Consider the following 22,222-nt stretch of genomic DNA (forward strand, 5'->3'; position numbering starts at 1 on the left):
GCGAACAGACTTAATGATGCAGTGCTCACAAATTTGAAGCTTAATTTGAAATAAATGATGTGGAAATCAAGTTATGTGATGTGTTTGTGCCATATTTATTAGATTAGGTCGCACGCTGAATGCATGGGCATAATTTGCTAGTCTAATTTGATAAACGGTGTGTATTTATCATCCGTTTCAACCGTTGTACCACGATATGAACTTATGAACCGGAGATTTTTTTTAATATTTTTCCTTTTGGCGTAGTAACAATTTATGTATCCTAATTTGCCAAAATTTTGACATTCAAGGTTTTAAACAACAATCTACAATTTTCATTAAAATGTTTGGAAAAAAAATCCCAACTGAACTGTAAAGATGGGATTAGAAGAGTACGGACGGTTTCGTGTCTGTGAAAACCGATACTTCGGCTGTTTGGTATTCTCCTCCTGCCATTATCATCTTGATTTCTCTTCCTCGCCCCCTCGTAGAGCGGCGCACGGCCCGGCGATCGTCTTCGCCGCCTGTCGCCTCCGGCTCCCTTTCCACCACCACGTGGGTCTCTCCTCTCCTTGTCAGCATTCTCCTGCTACTCTACTGTTCTGCCGGAGATCCATCCGGACCCGGATTGATTCTTCTTCCGTTGGTGCTGAGCCCTACCTTGCTTGCTTGGGTTGTTGCGAGAGTTGCTCCGGGCGATGTGACCCAAATCGCTCTTTCTTCTGTGGCGGGTCTGCTTTGCTCGCTGCGCTGCGGGGCACGTACCAATGGCGGTTGATTTCCATAGGAATTTGGTGCCCCACGTTGTGCGTGCCCGCAGGTGGCTTGCCGTGTTTCTTGGTCCCTTCGCAGGCACTCAAAGGAACCACCAACTTTCCTTGGGTTAGTTCCAACCGAATCTGGTGGGGGGAGATGGTACTGTGCTGCCTGTGCTCCTTTTCTCCGATGTCGGTGGATTTCTGCCTAAATTATTGTTACTTGTTAGCGACGATGAGCGGGGTTGTGGGGGGAGTCATGACTTGAGATGCAGATCTGGTGTTTGTTAAAATGCGTCGTAGGGAGGCAGGCTCTGTTTTAATTTGTTCTAGTTGCTGTCATTGCTGTTGATGTTGGTGGTGGTTTTTAAATTGTGCTTATTTGGTTTGCTGTCTTATGACCATTTTTTTCGGTCCCTATGGCGTCCTAAGTCTCCAAGAAAGTGATGTGTGTTACGTATACTTTTTTCATAAAGTGTGTATGTTTATTTTGTATGATGTGTGCGTACATGAACTTTACTATGTAGTGCTCATTTATAAATAGTAATTTAGGATTTTGTTGACTTGTTTAATTGAAGGATGGGCATGTGACAGTCCATGGTTTAGACTGTGTAAGGAGGTTTCTTACTAGCGCCTTTCTCTAAATGATGACTGGTGGTGGACAGAAAGATGGAGTCTTTCTTATTCTATGAGTAGCAGTAATCAAATGGCAACAGCGGGTGATTATGGCACTTCATTGTTTTCCTGCTTACACAACTTTTGGGTTTAAAGGACGCATCTACATTCTACAGAATCCCTTTATTTTTTTTACAGTTGGCCTTTTATATTCTCTACAGAAGATTCCACCTCCATGTCTTAATCAGTAAATAGTGCACATGTATGGTTGGTGAGGGTATCATTAGGATTTAGGACAAGCGTTGGCATCAGCTTCCTAACTTTGTCTGCCTAAATTTTGAAGGCTTTTCTACTACCTTCATTCAGTTGATACAGAAGCATTGCAGCATACATCTTGTATTCTTGTGTTTCTTACTTATCAATCTATAGCTGTAACTTATCAATCTATACTGTTCTTGTCTCAATTATTTTGTTGCTCTTAGTTGACCATGTATTAAAATAGTGTGGTTGCTTATCCCTAGTTATTCTGCTGATCATATTCCTCTTCATGGGCTACATGTACTCAGCCATATCGGCTCCCCATGTCTAACCTTAGTTGTGTACGTTGGACGAGAGATACAGATAGATTGAGAATGGAGATGGAAATTTCAGATCTGATAATAGCATTAGACTGTTTGGTTACAGCACAACAGCTTAGCACCTTTTTGTTTATGCATCTGGCAATATTTTTAATATGGGTGGAAGGAAAGAGGTTTGGTGGTGTGTCATGTACTCATGTGAACCTTTATGATTTATGGAAGTTTGGTAGGCTCATGTGTAGCATGAGCACTTTGCTTTGTTTGAGCAACTGGCACCTCCACAGTTATTCTGATAACTGACCAAACTTGACACAGTTATTCTTTTGAAGGGGAGAGGGGTGGGGTAGATCTAATTTGGTGGCTTTGTGGGAAGGGGTTTATAAGGAGCTGACCCTCCCTCTGCATACAACTCGCAGGCAGCTTGTCTCTGCATACAAGAGGTTGCCTCCATCTCTTCTCTACTAGTGCCCTCTCCTAAACTTGAGATCTGGTAAGGGTTCTCCCCCTCATCCCATTCAGTACTTTTGATTTCATTTTAGTTTTGCACCGGAGCTTGAAAATAATGCAAATCCATATTGTAGTTTTTGTTCTTCTTCAAGTTCTCTTACTATAGTATCTTCAGATCTGAGAGTTGAATAGTATATGCCTCATGATCTTTGTTTCTTGTGCTCCCTTTGATGAGAGTTTCTGGTCTGTACACAGCTTGCTTGCTAACGTGGGTGATTTGGGGCTCATTTCGTTTTTGTCAAATAACGCCTTATAGAAATCACTACAATCATGGAGTTTTTAAATGTATGTAATTGTATTTAGGTTTACTCTAAACTGTTAAATACCTATGATTCCTCTCAAACTTGAAGATCTTTCCAAATTGTTACTACCTAGTCTTCTCTATGCCTGTTATTTGACTACTGCACTTGTATCACATGTTTCCAACAAGATCTTGGTTCTAGCGCTTAAAATTTTATTGTTGTCTTCAATCTGTGCCATATGTTTAAATGCACCTTTTTACAATCCACTGAAAACCACATTTTTCAATCACAGGTTGTGGAGTGAACTGACAAGATGGTGAAGATCTGCTGCATTGGAGCTGGCTATGTTGGTGGCCCTACAATGGCTGTCATTGCCCTCAAGTGCCCAGCAATTGAGGTTGTTGTCGTTGACATCTCCAAGCCTCGCATTGAAGCTTGGAACAGCGATCAGCTCCCAATCTATGAGCCTGGTCTTGATGATGTTGTGAAGCAGTGCAGGGGCAGGAACCTTTTCTTTAGCACTGATGTTGAGAAGCATGTTGCTGAGGCAAACATCATCTTTGTCTCTGTTAACACTCCTACCAAGACCCGTGGGCTTGGAGCAGGCAAGGCTGCCGATCTCACCTACTGGGAGAGTGCTGCTCGTATGATTGCTGATGTCTCCAAGTCAGACAAGATCGTTGTTGAGAAGTCCACTGTCCCTGTAAAGACAGCAGAAGCTATTGAAAAGATTTTGACTCACAATAGCAAGGGCATCAACTACCAGATTCTCTCAAACCCAGAGTTCCTTGCGGAGGGCACAGCGATTGAGGACCTGTTCAAGCCTGACAGAGTTCTCATTGGTGGCCGGGAGACCCCTGAGGGCAGGAAGGCTGTTCAGGCTCTCAAGGATGTGTATGCCCACTGGGTTCCTGAGGATAGGATCCTCACCACCAACCTGTGGTCTGCTGAGCTCTCCAAGCTTGCCGCAAATGCATTCTTGGCACAGAGGATCTCCTCTGTGAATGCCATCTCTGCACTCTGCGAGGCCACTGGTGCCAATGTATCTGAGGTGGCTTATGCCGTTGGGAAGGACTCGAGGATTGGCCCCAAGTTCCTGAATGCCAGTGTTGGCTTTGGTGGGTCTTGCTTCCAGAAGGACATCCTGAACTTGGTGTACATCTGCGAGTGCAACGGCCTCCCCGAGGTGGCCAACTACTGGAAGCAGGTCATCAAGATCAACGACTACCAGAAGAGCCGGTTTGTCAACCGTGTTGTTTCCTCAATGTTCAACACTGTCGCTGGCAAGAAGATTGCCGTTCTTGGTTTTGCCTTCAAGAAGGACACTGGTGACACCAGGGAGACCCCGGCCATTGATGTGTGCAAGGGTCTGCTGGGTGACAAGGCTCAGATCAGCATTTATGATCCCCAAGTAACTGAAGATCAGATCCAGCGGGACCTCGCCATGAACAAGTTTGACTGGGACCACCCGATGCACCTGCAGCCTACAAGCCCCAGTGCAGTGAAGCAGGTGAGCATGGTCTGGGACGCATATGAGGCCACCAAGGACGCCCATGGCCTCTGCATCCTCACCGAGTGGGACGAGTTCAAGACCTTGGACTACCAGAAGATCTTCGACAACATGCAGAAGCCAGCCTTTGTATTCGATGGGCGCAACATCGTTGACAGTGAGAAGCTCAGGGAGATTGGCTTTATCGTCTACTCTATTGGCAAGCCACTTGATGCCTGGCTGAAGGACATGCCTGCAGTTGCTTAATCATATTTCCATCAAAAGGGCACCCACTGGAACCGCAGGAAATCTATGAGCAGCAGGAATTTGTTGGCCATTCATTAGTTTGCTTTTGCTGGAGGCACTACAATTTTCTCAGGCATAAAATCGGATCTTAGTATCTCTGTTTAAGTTTCAATGTTCGCAGCAGCTGTAGCCCAGTGGTCTGATGTATTCATGTTCGTCGTTCTTTGTTTATTCGTTTACCTTTTGGCTCCTACTGTTAAATCTATATCCAAATATAAGCTAGTTTTATGTTAACTGTATTTTTCTTTTGAAACTTTGTTAACTGTATTTTGCAAACATACCGTTACTCTTAGTTATTCTTCTTTCTTACATGTTGGTGCATTTGTTCGTCTTCAGTATTTGCATGCACCCTCTGTTTGTGAGAACACTAATGGACGCCAATTGAAGCTGGGGGCAGTTCTAATACAAATTGATGTGTGTTAAGTGCGCCATGTGACCGTCCTATGGTCCCTGTGTCATTGCTGGTGGCCTGTTGTGTCGGGAAAGTTTTGTACAATTCTGACGTTTCAGATATGTGACGTCTTGTATTTTGTTCTGTACATGCATACATTTCGGAAGAATGCCGACGCAACTATATGCAGAGGACGTGAAAAAAAACGCAGAACATAATTTTTGCTTGGATATCAGACACAGTTTAGGTGAAGTTATTTTAAATGCCTATTGTTTGACCGGAGAAATATTTAAGTAGCTCTGGAGTTGATATTCTTTGAGTAGAAAATTGTTGTTCGGAGTCCTTTGTGCATTGAGAGACTATGCGCAAATGCGCGCCCTTTTTAACCCCTGGAGCCGTCTCTGAACCTGTGAACATTTTATATGTAATAAACAGGGTAAATCGCTATAACTCCGTCCTGTTTGCAATGCACGATGAGCTGGGTACACTCCACATGCAGTCCTGGGCGTGTTCGCTTCAGCTTATAAGCCGGCTGAAAAGTTGAAACGGCTGATTTGTTGTGAGAGGAAAACACTGTTTGGTGACTGATAAGCCGACTGAATAAGTTGAAGCGAACAGGCCTGAACAACCATATGTGCATCGGCTTTTCTTTTCTTTATATATGTTTGCATTACATGTTCCGATTTCTTTTCAACCATTGTGAGTTGATGATTTAACAAAAAATTCTGTTCTATTACATCTCTTAATCCTGACGTGTCTTTTCTTAATTGCAGTTATGATTCACGATGCACATAGCATCAATCTGTGCTAGCTCAAAGATGAACTCAAAGATGCAGCATGAAGCAGGTAATTAGCTTGAACTGATAACAAACCGTAGTTGTTGTTTTTTTGCACTCTCATGCTCAGAAAAGTTGCTTGACGCATTGGAACCCTAGCTGGGGTGCTATATGTGTTTGCTAAGACTTGTGGAAGCCAAAACAGAGGCCGATGTAGCCATGTAGGTTGCGGTCAGGTCTGTCATCCCCATGTAAAAAGCTGGTTGCAACTGCAACCAGGCTCCACTTATGTATAGGTAATGAAACATAGTAACTTCTAGGCTGTTGGTTGTAAACCTTTTTCAGAACTTTGGACTAATTATAAAGTTTATGTATTCATGGCCAAGGCTTGAGTGTTATCGAACCCTATGTGGTAAATTTGAAATTGAACTAAAGCTACTCTATAATATTTGTTAGTTGAGCTTAACTGCAAAATTCAGGGTTTCCTCTAATTTTTCACTTTTGGAATTAGAAATTTATGCCACCTCTTGCTTGGCCTACTTTTTTGAGTGAAGTGATCTGGATGGATTTTAATTTCCTGGGGTATGAGATGTCCTAAATTTTAGTGGGCTGTCTTGATCCCCGAGTCACTATAATTTTCTGTTCATACAAAGAAAAGCTAGCCAAGATTTCAAGGTGCCTAATTTAAACTAGTGCTGGTTGATTTGTTACTGTTAGCCGTCTTACGATCTGGCCATGTTCTTCCTCTACACTACTGCGGAAAGAGCCTTTTGTCCAGCACCTTAGTACTAGTTGGGTTTGGACCCGGTACCAGGTCTAACGGATAGGTCCCCGTGAACCCCTTTAGTACCGGTTAGGGGCTTCACCCGGTACTAAAGGTCCTTAGGCACATTAGTACCAGGTGGAGGCTCCACCTGATATTTGATACGGGTGGAGCTCCCACCTAGTACTAAAGAGACTCCCACCCGCGCGCCTTAATATCCATCCCCCGGTACCTATGCTCCTGTCTCCTCTCTTATCCTCTATCTCTCTCTCCTCTCTTATCCTCTCTCTCACACCTCCTCTCACCTCCGGCCCCTTCCTCTCCAGTGCCGCCGGCACCTCTGCTTCCCCTCCCCTCCCCCTCCGCTTGCCCCTCATCGGTAGTGAGGAGCAGTGGCGGGGCGAGGTGAGGCAGCGGTGGGTGGCGGGAGGGGCGGTGGGGCAGAGGGCGGGAGGTCGGAGGGTGAGGTAGAGGTGGTGGCGGGGCGGAGGGCAGAGGCCGGGTGGGGGCGGGCGGGGGACGGGACGGAGGGTGGCGGGCGAAGGCGGGAGGGTGGCGGGGTCGGGTCGGGACGGGCGGCGGGCGGCAGGCGGAGGGCGTGGCGGAGGCGGGGCCGAGGGGCAGAGGGCGGCAGGGCCGGCGGGGGTGGGCGGCGGGAGGACGGCTGGGCCGGGTGGGGATGGGCGGCAGGTGGCGGGGTCGGCGGGCGGCAGGAGGGTGGTGGGGCCGGCTGGGGTTGGACGGGAGGGTGGCAGTGCCGACCGGGATTTCTTTTTATTTTTTAATATCCCTTTAATACCGGTTATTTCAACTGGTACTCTAGACCCCCTTTAGTACAAAACTAATAATACCGGTTGCGAAACATACTAGAGAAAGCTGATAGTGACACTAGACGATATGCATGCTTCTTGAGGTACTACATATCACACGTTCCTTAGTAACACTTTTCCTGTATATTTATCTTCAAATAATGGTGCGTGAAATATGACACACCTCTCATTTATCTAATGTTTCAATCACATGAACTCCAATGAATTGAGCACGAGCGCCACACTTTGACCACAACGCAAATCACATTGGAATTACATATCAGGTTAAAACCACTACATCCACACAAACAGAAAAGACAAAAAAAAAGGGAAAAAAATGCTAGTGCAAGCTACAATTCATGAAAAGGAGGCTAGTATGATTGATTTTTATTGTGGCCAACACAGTTCCCATGAAACGGAGGCCATGCAGTTTGTTACAAAAAGCTTGGCCGGTTGGCTGATATAGAAGTAAAAAATAATAATAATTTGTTAATGTGCGGTTTTACTTTTGGAAGACTTCTGAAATTAATAATTTGTTATCCATGAAAAAACTATCTCATGGAGTGGCTCAGAGCTAAGCTTTTGTATAAACAACTTTTATATGTGGACGAAACATTCAACTTGTGAATGAAAACATCTAAAAAAAATCTCAATTGAAGATTAAAAATATCTATATGAAACTTGGAACTTAACAGCTTTGAACTGCAAAAACCTTCAATAGTACAAAAGGAGGTTTTAACTGGACAACATTCATTTAGGATATTGGAAACTTTGAACTAGAGATGTAGAAATTGGAATCATACAACCGTCGCTGTTTAAACCCGGCAACCTACCGAGGGGTACCCGAGGTAGTGTTTTGGTTAGTGGGGCTCGTCGAGATCAAGAACTCAAAGGTAAACGCAGACACACGATTTAGATAGGTTTGGACCGCTAGATTGCGTAAAACCCTACGTCTTGTGTGTAGGTTGGATTGAATTGCTTTGAGGGTGTCCCTGCCTTGCCTTATATTGCCGGGGGAAGGGTTACAAGTTGGTTGGTTACAAGAATACTAGTCGGATACGACTAGAGAAGTTCTGCTCCTATTACAATGAGTACTTTCCTGATCCTCGACTAGTTCCTGTCTTTCCATGTAGACTACACCATTCTGGACCATGGTCTCAGATGCATCTCGGTGTCCAACCCCATATTTAGGACTGTCCAAACCCCCCGAGCCTTTAGCCGACTAGTTTGGTGGGTATAAGGGTCAACCTTTGGTCAATGTGACCATCTCTAGAAAGAGATCTTATCTCCTCCTGAAATAAAGGTAACTGCTAATTAGGTGTCCGAAATTCTAGGCATGCTTTAAGTCAAAAATCCCTTTATTTGCGCCGTTGTTACTGTGCCACTGTGATAAATAACGAGGAAGTTATCCCTTTCATTTTACCTTTTCCAGTTGCCTTTCCAACTTCCACACTTTAGCCCTAGCGCCACCGTCATTGTTCAATCTTCGAACACTTGCGCCATCGTCTCCCTACCAGGCAGCCCATGAGCGTATGCGACTGAAAACGCTCGTGACATCAAAGATGGGAAGGAAGGCTGCTGCGTCCAAAGCGGGCGAGGGCGAGAAGAAGAAAAGGTCCGACAAGAAGAAAGAGCCGCAGTTGCCGGTGCCCAAGTACTGGAAGACCGATTAGACTACGTCACCAAATCCCATCTGTGTTTGGAAGCGGTCAACTCTGAAGGAGGAGGATATCAAGGCGCTCGTAACTGCCAATTTACTCCAAGATCAGAACTTCATCAACAGGAATTTGCTTATGACAACGCCTGCCCATTGGAGACCTACCCCAATGAGACGATAATATTTTCCCACTTCATTGAGCGGGGTCTTGCATTGCCGACTTCAGATTTCTTCTGGAGTTTGCTGGATTTCTATAAGTTGGAGTTGGTTCATCTGAACCCCAATGGGATCTTCCACATTGCTATTTCCATCCACTTCTGCGAAACCTTCTTAGGGATCAGGCTGCATTTTCAACTGTTCCGGAAATTTTTCCATGTGAAGCCACAACCCTCAAGGGAACACATGCTTTTGATTGGGGGCGCTGGAATTCAGATGCGGGAGATAGCCGGGAGCCAGTATTTGGATTACGAGTTGATAGACTCCAATGCCGGATGAAAGGAAAAATGGTGCTATATTGGCAACCATGATCCGAAACTCCCCAAGCTGACAGGACACCGTCCTTCTTGGAACAACAGGTGGCTTGCTGAGCCAAAGCATGGCGATTGCCTGCAATTGCCCGAACTGATGGGTAGAATTGCCCAGCTGAAACAATAAGGCCTTACTGGAGTAGGAGTGGCCTTTAGCTTTATGAAGTGCCACATTCAACCTCTGCAGCAGTGGTGCCATAATGGCTACAAGTATACTGGCCTGAATGATCCATCCAAATTCACTTCTGATGAAATCAGCACAGATGAAGGTATGGCGAGGCTCAAGCGAATGTTCAAGAATGTGGGTAGGATCCCCACTATTGTGCAGGAATTCAACGCCTTACACCCGCCAACTCCCATAAGTACTCATGACCATAGCCCCCGAGTATTGATTTTGAAATGTACTAGTCATCTGACTTGTCTCATTTTGCAAGAAGATGTTGCTTTGTACTTCTTTGCTCCTCCTTCTCCCAAATCTAAAGAAATCTGTGGAGTTGCTCCTCGCTTGTTTTTGCAGGAAGTCATGATAGGTGATGACAAGGAGGAGGAGGTAGTCGAGTCCTCCAATGGCACTATTTCTGATGCCGCGGATGAAGTCAAGGCTCAGTTGTCTGCTAAGGCTGGGTCTTCCTCAGTAGTGAAGAAACACTTTGCAACAGATGAGTTTGAAGCCGCAATCCCTCCACTACCAAAAAAATAGACCATTGCTGCGAAACGGGCCATGAAGAAATCCATTGTTGTGGATAATGTGCCACCCAAGGTAATTACCTATGAGGAAGGACAAGGTTCTAAGTATCATATACTCCCAAAAGGTGTCTCCAATGTCAGCACCATGTCTAATTTAGATGATACTTGTGGTTTGCAGGCGGTCAAGCCGGCGACAGACATGGAGAAGGCAGCTGCATTGGCTGCTCAAGGTAGGTCGCCGGTGAACATTGAAGTCATTGAAATTGACGATGATCCGTCATCTCGTGATGCTGCTAATGACCAAACTATCCAGTCGAATGGTGGACCGTGCTAGCACAAAAAATAGCCAAAGACCAAAGAGAGTACCATAGGCTTGTCAAGTTCGCATTGTGGAGGAGCAGACCCGGCCCAAGGTACCCTTCCCGAACATCAAGCCCTTGCGCTTAACGGGAGAGCCCAAGTTGAAGTTAAAAAGATCGTCTAGGTAATTCTGGTTCTGTCACGATTACTAATGTATTGCATTGTCTTTGCTACTCAACTTTGTGAGTTCTTGGTTTTGTAGGAAATCCTCAAATATGGAATTGTCGGGGCCTGGCAAAAATCAAGTACTGATGGCCTTGGCCCCTCAGCAAAAGATCTTGTCCCGGCACCGCAAACCCCTAGCCTCAAGAACAACCATAAGAGACAACGACTACACCGAGTGCAGTAGCTAGTGTGGCTACATTGATGCACAAGGTAGTCGAGTCAATGGTGGGTGTAGAAGTGCCAGCCCCCGAGCCATTGCCCAAGGGTCTAGTGACTACTTCTGGCATCATGGCCTCTCCTGTAGCCCCTAAGCTAGTTGTAGGAATTGAAACGACATCAGCTCTAGAAGCCATGGCGACGGAAGCTGCAGCGGCTAGGCCATCAAGTAGTCATGCCCTGGTGCCGCAAGGAGAATTCCATGCAAAATCTGGAGCTGATAAGAATATCCATCTGTAGGACATCCGATTGATCGTCGACCCATTACTGAACCCTTAAATGGTGTTACTGATGATGGAGTTGCATCATCGCCTGGGCAATTATATGTAGTTATATCTTCTTGCCCTTGTTTTGTTGGAGGTAATCAATGAATTTGTGCTCATGAATTGCCACGAGTACTGATTTTTGTGCTATGACATCATTGAGCGCTCCCGTCGCAAGTCACAGATGCTTGAGGGATACGGAGATACAGTGCTTCGCACGGAGGCGTTGGAGGAGGAGTTTGCTAAAGAGAAAGAGTACTCCTCGTGGTTGCTTATGAAGTTTGATGGGATGACCGTCGAGTACCTCAATCGCATTCAGGAGCTCACGGAACAAAAGGATCGCCTTGTTGGGCGAAAAAGGTCCTTGAGCTAGAAAGTCAAAGGTAATCCTCTCTACTCTTGCAATTTTGTGTCTGTTGATTCTGCTCTGTAGTCTTTGACCCTTATTGTACATCCATGTATATCTTTGAAAAAGGTCAAGAAGGATCTTGAGGCGTAGGTCACGGATTGGAAGAATTCTTATTATCGTGTGACCGACCAGCAGGATAAGCTTGTTCTTCACGTGGAAAAGCTGGAGCATCACCTTGAGAAGGAGAAAAAGATGTGTGAGAATGGTGAGGCTGACCTTGTTCAAGCCATGGAGACTTTGAGGAACTGTGAGGCAGAGGTGGAGAGTACTTCCTTTGTTCTGAAGCAAACCTATGAAGCCGCCCAGCCCATTGTGGACATGATAGAACCTCCAGTTGAAGGTGTGGAGCCGCGTCCTCTGTTAGAAATACTCAAGGACCTTGGAGATGATAAAAGGCCCCTCCCATGGTGAGTTGAGCTTGTGTAGCCCTTTGGTGTCCTGTATACAATGAAGGACCATGTCGCCTATGTTGAACGATCGTTCTTTGACGTTTCAATCATAGTAGTGGTGAAGGCCTTCGAGGTATCTTGCAGACTGGATGAGTGCTACGCAGCGAGCTTCTTCGAGGCTGTCAATGTCTAGACGCCTTGTTTCTTCTGCTGCACCTTACTCGTACTGCTTGATTGTTGGAGATTTTCACATGACGTCAGTAGGTAAGACAACTTTGGATCCGTAGACCAGGAATTAAGACGATTGCCCTGTGGGCTTGCACAGCTGGGTACGAAGCCCCTAGAGGACATTGGGTAATTCTTTGAGCCACTTGCCTCTTTTCGTGTTTCTGATATCGTGTAGTCTTTTCTTGAGAGCATCAAGTACCATTCCGTTGGTGCGCTCAACCTGCCTGTTGGCCCACGGATGAGCAACGGAGATGTACCAGATGTCGATCATGCTGTTCTCGCAGTATTCCCAAAACCCATGGTTGTTGAAGTTTGAACCTAGGTCTGTGATTATGTGATTAGGGAAGCCGTAGCGATGAACAAGTTCATCGAGGAAGTCGAGTACTCTGATTGCTTTGGGGTAGGTAACTGGCTTCACCTTGATCCAGTTGGTAAACTTGTCAATGGCCAACAGAACTCTATTGAATCCTCCAAGCATGGTGGGAAGTGGACCAATCATGTCTAGCTCCCAGCACACGAAGGGCCAAGAGGGTGGTATGGTGATCAGCTTGTAGGCAGGGACGTGCTGCTGCTTGGTGAAGAATTGGCACCCTTGGCATCAGCGGACTAGTTCCTCAGCATCAGTGAGAGTTGTAGGCCAATATAACCCTAACCTAAAAGCTTTACCCACAATTGTTTGCAAGGACACGTGGTTGCCGCAAATGCCTTTATGGATCTCCTCCAGTATGTCCTTGCCATCTTACCGTGAGACGCACTTCATGAGTACCCCTGATGATGCACCTCTTTTGTAAAGCTTGTCTCCGACTAGAACATAGTTCTTGCTGCGTCGTAAGGCTTGCTCTGCTTCTGTCTTATCTGATGGTAACTTGTGCTCTTTGATGTAGTCGATAAAGGGGACTCTTCAGTCTACGTTGATCATCATGACCTCCCGATCTGGTGTGGTAGGACCTCAATCAGTGATTGTTGATGGTGCCATCTCCGTTATGGATAGCATGTGTAGCTCATGGATAAAAACCCCTGCTGGAACTTGAGCACAAGTAGATCCAAGCTTGGATAGGATGTCCGTGGCAATGTTGTTGTCACAAACTACATGGTGGAACTCCAAACTAGAGAATTTGTTCTCTACCTTGCGTACTTCTAGGCAATACACATCCATGTTTTCCTTATGGCGATCCCACTCATCGTTGACTCGATTGACCACCATTAGTGAGTCATCGTAAGCACCTCATATTCAGCTTCGTTGTTGGACACTTCTCAAAAGATTTGCAGGACGTACTTGAGTTATTCTCGGTTGGGAGATATCAAGAGTACACCTGCACTGGCGCCCTCGAGCTTGAGTGATCCATCGAAATACATGACCCAGTGCTCTGGATGCTCTACTGGTGTTGGTAGTTGATTCTCCCATCACTCTATCATGAAATTGACTAGGGTCTGGGACTTGATTGCAGTCCTTGATTTGAATTCCAGGGACAATGCTCCATGTTCTACTGCCTACTTAGGTATTCTTCCTATTGCATCCCGATTGTGGAGAATTTCTCCCAGGGGGAAGTTGGTGACAACAGAGATCTTGTGCTCCCAGAAGTAATGTCGTAACTTGCACGAGATGAGAAGTATCACGTACAACAGCTTCTGGACCGATGGATATCTGGTCTTGGAATCTGATAGCACCTTACTTATGAAGTGGATGGGCCTCTGTACTTTGAATACATAGCCTGGTTTCGGTCTTTCAACCACAATCACCATGCTGACAACATGAATAGTTGTGGTGATGTAGAGCAGTAAGTTTTCGTTGGGGTTTGGCACCGTGAGGACTGGTGGCTTTGATAGGAAGTCCTTTAATTGTTGTAGGGATTGATCTGCCTCCTCAGTCCACTGAAACTTGTCTTGCTGCTTGAGTAGTTTGAAGAAGGATAGGCTCCATTCTCTAAGCCTTGAGATGAATTTGTTGAGGGTCGCCATGCATCTAGTTAGCTTCTAGATGTCCTTGATGCTTGATGGGGCATGCATGTCAGTGATGGTGGAGATCTTCTCATGGTTAGCTTCAATGTCTTGTGACTAATGATGAACCCGAGTAGCTTTCTGGAGGGCACGTCGAAGACGCACTTTGTTGGGTTGAGGTTCCACCGGAACTCTTGCAAACTTGAGAAAGTTTCTTCTAGATCCGCAATCAGGTCATCATGATTTTTGGTCTTTATGACCACGTCATCCACATACGCCTCCACGTTGCGGTGTAGCTGCTTCTCGAAGCACTCAAGGATTGCCCGTTGATAAGTTGCGTCTAGGTTCTCCAACCCGAAAGAAATTGTTGTGTAGTAGAAAGCTCCGTATGGGGTGATGAATGCGGTCTTGATCTCATCTTCCTCCTCAAGAGCTATCTGGTGATACCTCGAGTAGCAATCGAGGAAATAGAGGAGGGCGCATCCAGTTGTGGAGTCGATGACATGATCAATCCTAGGGAGCCTGAAGGGATCCTTTAGATAATGCTTGTTGAGGTCTATGTAGTCGACACACGTCCTCCATTCATTGTTGTTTTTCTTTTGCACCAAGACGGGATTTGTGAGCCACACTAGATGATAGACTTCTTTTATGAAGCATGCCGTGAGTAGTTTGGCCAGCTCTTTCTTGATGGCTTCCCTTCTGTCTTGGGTGAAAATCATCGTAGGCATTGCCTTTTTGGTGTAGCTTTTGGATTCATGTTGATTAAGCGCTCGATCAACTCCCTGGGCACCTCAGCATGTCTGCTCGTTTCCCCACAAAGATGTCTCGATTGGCCCGGAGGAAGCTCATGAACGTGTTTTTCTATTTAGGATCCAGACTTGTGCCAATTAGGGCTATTTTGGAGCTATCACCAGTCTCAAGGTCAATGGATTTGATGTCTACTTCACTTGCTGGCTTGACCTTGGTTTCCCCTGACTTCTTTTCTGGAATCTCGAGCTCTGACGGGGACAGCTTCTTGGATGCGGTGAAGACTTGCATCATCGAGTTTGGTACTTGGGTAGTTGCTGCTAGCTCCATGGCTTCAAGTCTCCATGCAGGGAGATTACTCCCTTGGGTCCTAGCATCTTGAGTTCTAAGTACATGTAGTACGAGATGGCTATGAATTTGGCCAATGCTAGTCTTCCGAGGATGGTGTGGTACGATGTTTCGAAGTCTGCTACCTTAAATCGCATGTATTATGTTTGGTAGTGTTGTTTGGTCTCAAAGGTAACTGGCAAAACCACCTATCTGAGGGGTATAGATGCGTTGCCCGAGACGATCCCATAGAACGAAGAGTTTGTTGGGGTGAGCATATCGGTGACATTGAGGCTCATCTCCTTCAATGTCTTGGTGAACAGGATGTTGAGACCAATACTGCTGTTGATGAGTACTTTAGTAAGTTTGTGGAGCCAGCGACAACTGGGTCCAGGATGAGGGGATACTGTCCTGAGTCTGAGAAACTAGTCCATTAGTCCTTCCTGGAGAAGGTAATTGGCACTTCAGACCATTTGAGGAATGTTGATGTCGCAGGTTCAATGGACATTATCTCTCGAAGAGTGAGGTTCTGGGACCGCTTAGTAGCAGTACCCGAGCTTCCGCCAAAGATGACGTTGATGGTGTTGGATGGGTTCTGGAACATGCCATTGTCACCATTGTCTTCATCTTCCTTGGCCTTGCCCTTGTCTTTGGTGCCAGATGGCTCTGGCAGGTCCTTCAATACTCTTATTAAACTAAAACAATCTATTGCAGAGTGCTTGTGGTATGGGTGCCATGGAGCTCGTTGAACGAGGGCCTATCTTGATTCTTGGACGATTGCGAAATTGCCGTGACAATATTGTCTAGCTTTCTCTTGCGATTGTGACCTCCCAAGTAGTTATTTCGGTTGTCATTGTTGGGACGATCATTGCGGTTCTTTCGCTGTGTTGGCCATTGTTCTAGTTGTTGTTGTTCTGGCCTTGTTGCGATTTGACTCGAACCTTTTGATCCCCCTATCTTCTTCATCTGCCCACGTCTGTACCATGATCTTGAGAGATTTGACATCAGTAGGGCATCTTCTGCCGAAGTCCTGGAACATCCGGTAGTCATGGAGGCTGTTCTGGAAGCAGTCTATAATGTCGCGCTCTGTGACATCCACGATTGTGGCCTTCTTGTCGAAGAAGAGACGTAAGTAGCTCCGCAAGGTCCCGCCTTCTTGTTGTTTAACTTGAGACAAGTCGATCATGTTGTCAGGACGTTGCATTGCTCTTGCGTAGTTATTGGTGAACACTACGAGTCGATGGAGTTCTTATCCAATGATTCGAGCCATATGAGTAGCGCCGCCTCCATGCAGATGGGGAAGTTGATGATTTTGGTGTCATTGTTTCCCCTAGCTACTTGTACTGATAGCAAGTAGCACTGGAGCCATTGGACTGGGTCCTGCTTGCTATCATACTTGGTGATACCCGACGGTTTGAACTTTTCGGGTAGAGTTGTCCTCCTTACACATCTTGAGAAGGTGGGGAACCTATCAGTACCATCTCCTGGGTGTTCGACTTCCTACTCGCGCTCGTGACACCATCCATCGATGATGGTACGGGCGTCGCGGCTGGTATTGATCTTGTTGAGGAGATCTTCTACTAGGTGTTTAGGCTCTAGGTTAGCCCCACGGTGGCCATGGCCTCCTAAGGGTCTTGCCTAACTACCTTCAGCTCTAGGTTGGCTTGGTTTGGTGCTTCCGAGTTGACTTGGTGTAACAGCCCGAACATTCAAATCTAAAAATCACTCGAATTCAAAAACCTCAAAACCTATTTCAAAAATCTAATTTCAAAATATTGCAAAACTATTTTCGAGCTCAATTCCTTTTTCCATCTAAAATCCATCCCTATCTTAATCTCCCTTTCCATTAATGCAGCCAACAACCTGTTAATCAATCATTTCCCTTTAACCTCTCTGTAACAACTGCTATTTAGTCATCAAAGTAATTCTGAAGAAATAGAAGCAAATCATGAAGAAAAGGAGAAGAAATCGGCTAAGAATCAAATTCGGGTCAAATTTGACCAAAAATTTGAATTTTGAATTCGCAATTCAGAAAAATTTGGTAATAAGATGGAATGAAGGGATAAGAGTGTTTAGAACTTAGAGATCAAGATTGGGGACAAGATCTGGTCCTTAATACCTCAAGAAAATCAAAGAAAAAATTAAAACTGAAATGTACTATTCACCATCCGACAATAGGAATTTCAGAGAAACAGCACCAGAGTCCATTTTGGAAATTAATTTCTGCCAAATTTTCCAAATAGGTGGACCAAGGCAACTATACAATGATGAAGTGTGGACTTTGGACCAGCATATTTGGGTGTTGCAGATCCACTTCGGATTAGCTTGATTAAACATGATTAAGCCGCCTAATATGCGACACTCATGCCTTAGCCAAGTTAACATGAAGTGCCATCGGATTTCATCCGATTTAACCACTTGAACAGGACCGAGTTAGCAAACTCACACGAAGGTGAGCGGTTCCAGAGAATACAACAAGTCCACTGAGTTAAAAAATTGACCATTTAGTTCAACACTAAAATAAACATCAGAGTTTTACAAGGTTCAAAGAAAGCAACAGAAGGTAAAACAACAAGCTGAAGCTACTTCGTCGGGGTCGGACATCCCTGGTGAGGCCAACCAGGACATCAGTGATCCCTCTCCTTGCCGTCCGAGGAGGGATCCCACTCAACCGTCCAACCCGGAGGGAGTTGGGGCGGCCAAGTGCCAACAGAGGAGGGCTCAAGAGCAGCAACTTCACCTGAAAAAGAGGAGCCACAACAAGGCTGAGCTACTAAGCTCAACAAGACTTAACCGACAGGGAGTAGAGCTACTCCACCACTCTAGACATGCAAGGCTCTTTGGCTGAGGGGTTTGTTTGCCAAAAGCACTATGTAAATCCCTATTTTAAAAGTTTTAGCTCAGATTCTAAGTTCATTATCCGGTCTAGGTTAGCAACTTACTCTAAGCAAACATAGAACCAACCAAAAGGTATATATATCATCATCAAGACCATGTCATCATCAAATTCCTTTATTACTCAGGGTGACATAGCGATCAAGCAGTCTCAAACTGTGAGAGGCAGACGAATCGATTCGAGTTCTTTAACCATGCATGGTGAACCTAACCTCACGACATCCGTGCACCACCGAGGGTCACTTCCTGTGTTGGCCTTCCCCATCAATCCCCTAACCCGTGTCGGGCCCATTTCCTTTGGTGCAATGTTCCACAGACCCGGCCTCTGCCGTTCTGTGACCACACTTGCCACCACGTGCGGCCGCAGGGGAACTCCATTTCAAGGACAATGGGGCAACCGCTCACGTCCAGGTTCAATCCGGTACTCGGCTTCCTCATCCCATAATAAGTATGAGGTTAGTACTTTCAAACACTTGATCACGAACACCACCACTGTTGGGCCTTAGCAAGTTTCATAGACAGACGGGGCGATCAGCCGACCACTAAAGAGTTAACTAGAACCCTGCCCCGTCCATCATCCTTCTAGTTGTAACAGAAAGGAAACAGCCAACTCCTACAACTCGCGAGTGATAGGAAATCACTCGGCTTTTACCGCTTCCTATTTAAGCATGGCAACTACTCGGTCCAACAGCTAGTGTTCGAAATAGGGAAACTAAGTCATGCATCTATGGTTCCAAACAACTCCTATATGTAAATGCACAAACAAGATAAAGAAGGCATGCGCAAGTTTGGTAAAACATAGGGGTTCATGCATCCGGGGCTTGCCTTCAAGCGAGAAGGAAGGAAGCTGCTCTTCTACTTGGGCGGCTTCGGCTTCTGGAGGCAGGAGCTCGGCTACACCTTCATCTTCTGGCGCCGGGTGCAGTTCGTAGAAGCCGTCGACGAGACACAGCTCTACACGAATGCAATGCATGGGTTAGCATTTAGACAGTTATTTCAACAGCAACACTTGTAAGTTTGAGCCCAGAAACTTGCGGCAAGTTACGGGAAAGGTGGGGAGGTTCATTTGAGTTGGTGGAGATCAAGATATGAGGGTCGGATGGAGGAAACTTATGAGCTGACCCTTAGACTAGAGGAATAGATGTGCTGGGGTCCTTAGACTTACGCAGAGAAGTCCCCAAGTCTTTACACCTATACCCTCGGGTCTAGGAAAAAGGATACAGCCGAGCCCTCGGGTGAGGCGAAGAAAGGTCGGCGGAACAGACAGGGTCGGGCGAGACGGAACAGGGGTCGGACGAGACGGACAAAGGGTCGGCAGCTTACCTTCGTCTTACAGATGAAGCTTGGGGTCGGGAAAGAGCAGACTTGGGCGGAAAGACTAAGGCTTGGGCAGCGGCGATGATGTCCGGTGGTGCTCCGGCGGCGGCGAGGCTTCTTGTGGACTACAAGCAAGCTCTCACGCAGCGCGGAGGAGCAAGAGGCTGGGCGGATTGGGGAAGACGGTGTGGAGCGGAGAAGGGAGTTCCTCAGGAACTTAGCCGCTGGCGCTGTGAGCACGAACAGGGAGCAAAGCGGGAGGGCAGCGATGGCGAAGGGGAACTCCGGCAGGGCTCCAGCATTCCTTTTTATAGTTGTGCGGACGAGAGAGAGGGTTGGGGCGGCGCGAAGACCAGGAAGAACAATGGAGTGCGCTGCTGGGGTGGCGATTGAGCAACGAGGGTGGTGGAGCAGGACTTCGGTGATGACACCGGCGGTCATTGGGGACCGATGACAGGGCGGCGCAGGCGCGGTTTTGCCGGTGGTTGAGATTTGGCGGAGGCGGGCATCGTCGTGTGGTGGATCTGATGGAAGTGACCGGGGGAACGGCCCTAGAAGCAAGGTTGCTCAGGTGAGAAGACAGGCGGGCTGCGACTGCGTGGGTGAGCGCGAAACAACAGACTGTCGGGGCGCCACTCTGACAAGGCGGGAAAGGGGGCTGTCGCGGTCGTGGTCTGGGTTGGTGGAGGAGGAATCATCACGGAGCGCAGATCGGGCGGCGCGACTGTGGAGGGGCGGCGAAAAGGCAGAAGGCATTGGGCTCCGGAGCTGGGGGTCCGGCGGGGTGATGATGGGCGCAGGCGGCGAGGTGCTGCAGAAAGGGTTGCAGAGGGCTTCCGCTGCGATTGGGGAAAGGGGTGCGGATATCCATCCGGTCGCGGCCGGCGACGGGGCGGAGCGGCAGGGGTCGGAAGAGTTGAGCCACGCGGCGGGGGAACTCTGAAGCGGGCATGCTACTCGAGTGCGTCTGTCGCGGGAGATCTGGGGAAAAGATTTTGTGGGTCCACCGGTCGGTCTCGGTTGGTCCACTGCTCAGATCGAGAGAGATACGGTGGAAAGACTTAAAGGATCCGGCGGTATGGTTTGGGGTCGGCAGGGTCGGAACTGGGGGAAAAACGGAGAGGGGTCGGATCCCAGGGGTCAGAACCAGGGCTGGAAGTTGAGCGCTTCAGCTCGGGAAGATGAGAGGGGGATCAGGGACTCAGATTAAGATTAACTCGAAGATTTGGGGTCAGTCATCACAGCCTACCCCCCTTAAAAAGAATCTCGTCTCGAGATTCAGATGTAGAAGTAACCGGTGGGGGTGTGTAGTCCTTACCTCCTTGGTTGGGGAGGAAACCTGGGAAAAGTTTGTTCAAGTATTCTTCTGTCTCCCATGTAGCTTCATCCTCCGTGTGGTTTCTCCAAAGGATTTTGTACATTTTAACCACTTGGCGTCGGGTGCGCCTCTCCTTCTGGTCAAGAACCTTGGCCGGGTACTCTGCATAGGTCAGGTTGGGCTCGATCTGAAGCTGCTCTGGCTCTACGATCTCAGTTGGGACTTGGACACATTTCTTCAGTTGAGACACATGGAAAACATCATGTATGGCCGAGAGCTATTTTGGGAGTTGGATCCGATAGGCAACGGGTCCACAAATTTCCACAATCTCATATGGGCCAATGTAGCGGGGAGCCAATTTCCCTTCTACTCCAAACCGTTGCACTCCTTTGGTTGGGGAGACTCGAAGATACACATGATCACCAAGGTCAAACAACAGGGGTCTTCTTCTCCTGTCGGAGTAACTCTTCTGTCGAAATTGGGCAGCTTTGAGATTTGCTTGAATTACCTTCACTTGCTTTTCGGCTTCTACCACTAAGTCATGACCATAGGTTTGTCTTTCTCCAGTTTGTGACCAATTCAATGGTGTCTGGCATCTTCGACCATACAATGCTTCAAACGGTGCCATCTTCAAACTGGTTTGGTAGCTATTGTTATAAGAGAACTCTACCAATGGCAAGCACTTGTCCCAATTCTTGTCGTAATGGATGACACAAGCTCTCAACATGTCCTCAAGGATCTGATTAACTCTTTCAATCTGACCATCGGTTTGAGGGTGATAAGTTCAGCTACGAATGAGCTTGGTGCCCAGGGATGCTTGTAGCTGTTCCTAAAAGCATGCTACAAACTGAACTCCTCGATCAGAGATGATAGTCCTAGGCACACCGTGTAGGGAAACTATGCGGTCAAGATACAACTTCGCATACTTCTTGGCTGTGTGGGTGGTGTGGACAGGAAGGAAGTGGGCGGTCTTGGTCAGACAGTCCACTATAACCCAAATGGAATCATGTCGCTGCGATGAAAGGGGCAGTCGAACAATGAAATCCATGCTGATATCTTCCCATTTCCAAGAGGGAATAGGCAGGGGCTGCAGGGTACGTGCTACCTTTAGATGACTGGCCTTGACGCGTTGGCAGGTGTCACACGCTGAAACATACCGGGCAATTTCCGGCTTCATTCCACTCCACCAGAAGGTTTGACGGAGATCATGATACATCTTGTTGCTGCCAGGATGGATTGAGAACTTGGAGAGATGAGCTTCATCTAGGATCTGCTTTCTAAGGTTGGGGTTGGCTGGTACAACCAGTCGGTTTCCGTAATACACTCTCCCAGCCTCATCCTGTCGAAACTACTTATACCCTTCATCCTTCAATGAAATCTTCCTTGTGATCCGCCTTACTTCCTCATCCTCTAACTGGGCTGACCTTATTTGGCCTTCCAAAACAGACTCAAGAGCTATGTGACCGAGGGTTGCATGGGAAATAATCTCCAAACGGAGCTTTCCCATCTCATGACACAAGGTCTCAGTGAAGGTTGTTGCCGACAAGCAGTTGCAAGAGGTCTTGCGGC

General features: G+C 47.0%; 1 protein-coding gene across 1 annotated transcript; it reads left to right on the plus strand.

Moving 5' to 3' along the window:
• The first annotated feature begins 398 nt into the window (after positions 1 to 398).
• Positions 399 to 4,780, plus strand: LOC117861008 (UDP-glucose 6-dehydrogenase 4). Its single transcript, XM_034744460.2, has 3 exons — positions 399 to 534; positions 2,344 to 2,417; positions 2,969 to 4,780. The coding sequence occupies exon 3, from the start codon at positions 2,990 to 2,992 to the stop codon at positions 4,430 to 4,432; it is 1,443 nt and encodes a 480-aa protein (XP_034600351.1). The 5' UTR covers positions 399 to 534; positions 2,344 to 2,417; positions 2,969 to 2,989; the 3' UTR covers positions 4,433 to 4,780.
• Positions 4,781 to 22,222: the final 17,442 nt, after the last annotated feature.

The sequence above is a fragment of the Setaria viridis genome, chromosome 6 (genome assembly GCF_005286985.2).
Source record: "Setaria viridis chromosome 6, Setaria_viridis_v4.0, whole genome shotgun sequence".
NCBI classification, from domain to species: domain Eukaryota; kingdom Viridiplantae; phylum Streptophyta; class Magnoliopsida; order Poales; family Poaceae; genus Setaria; species Setaria viridis.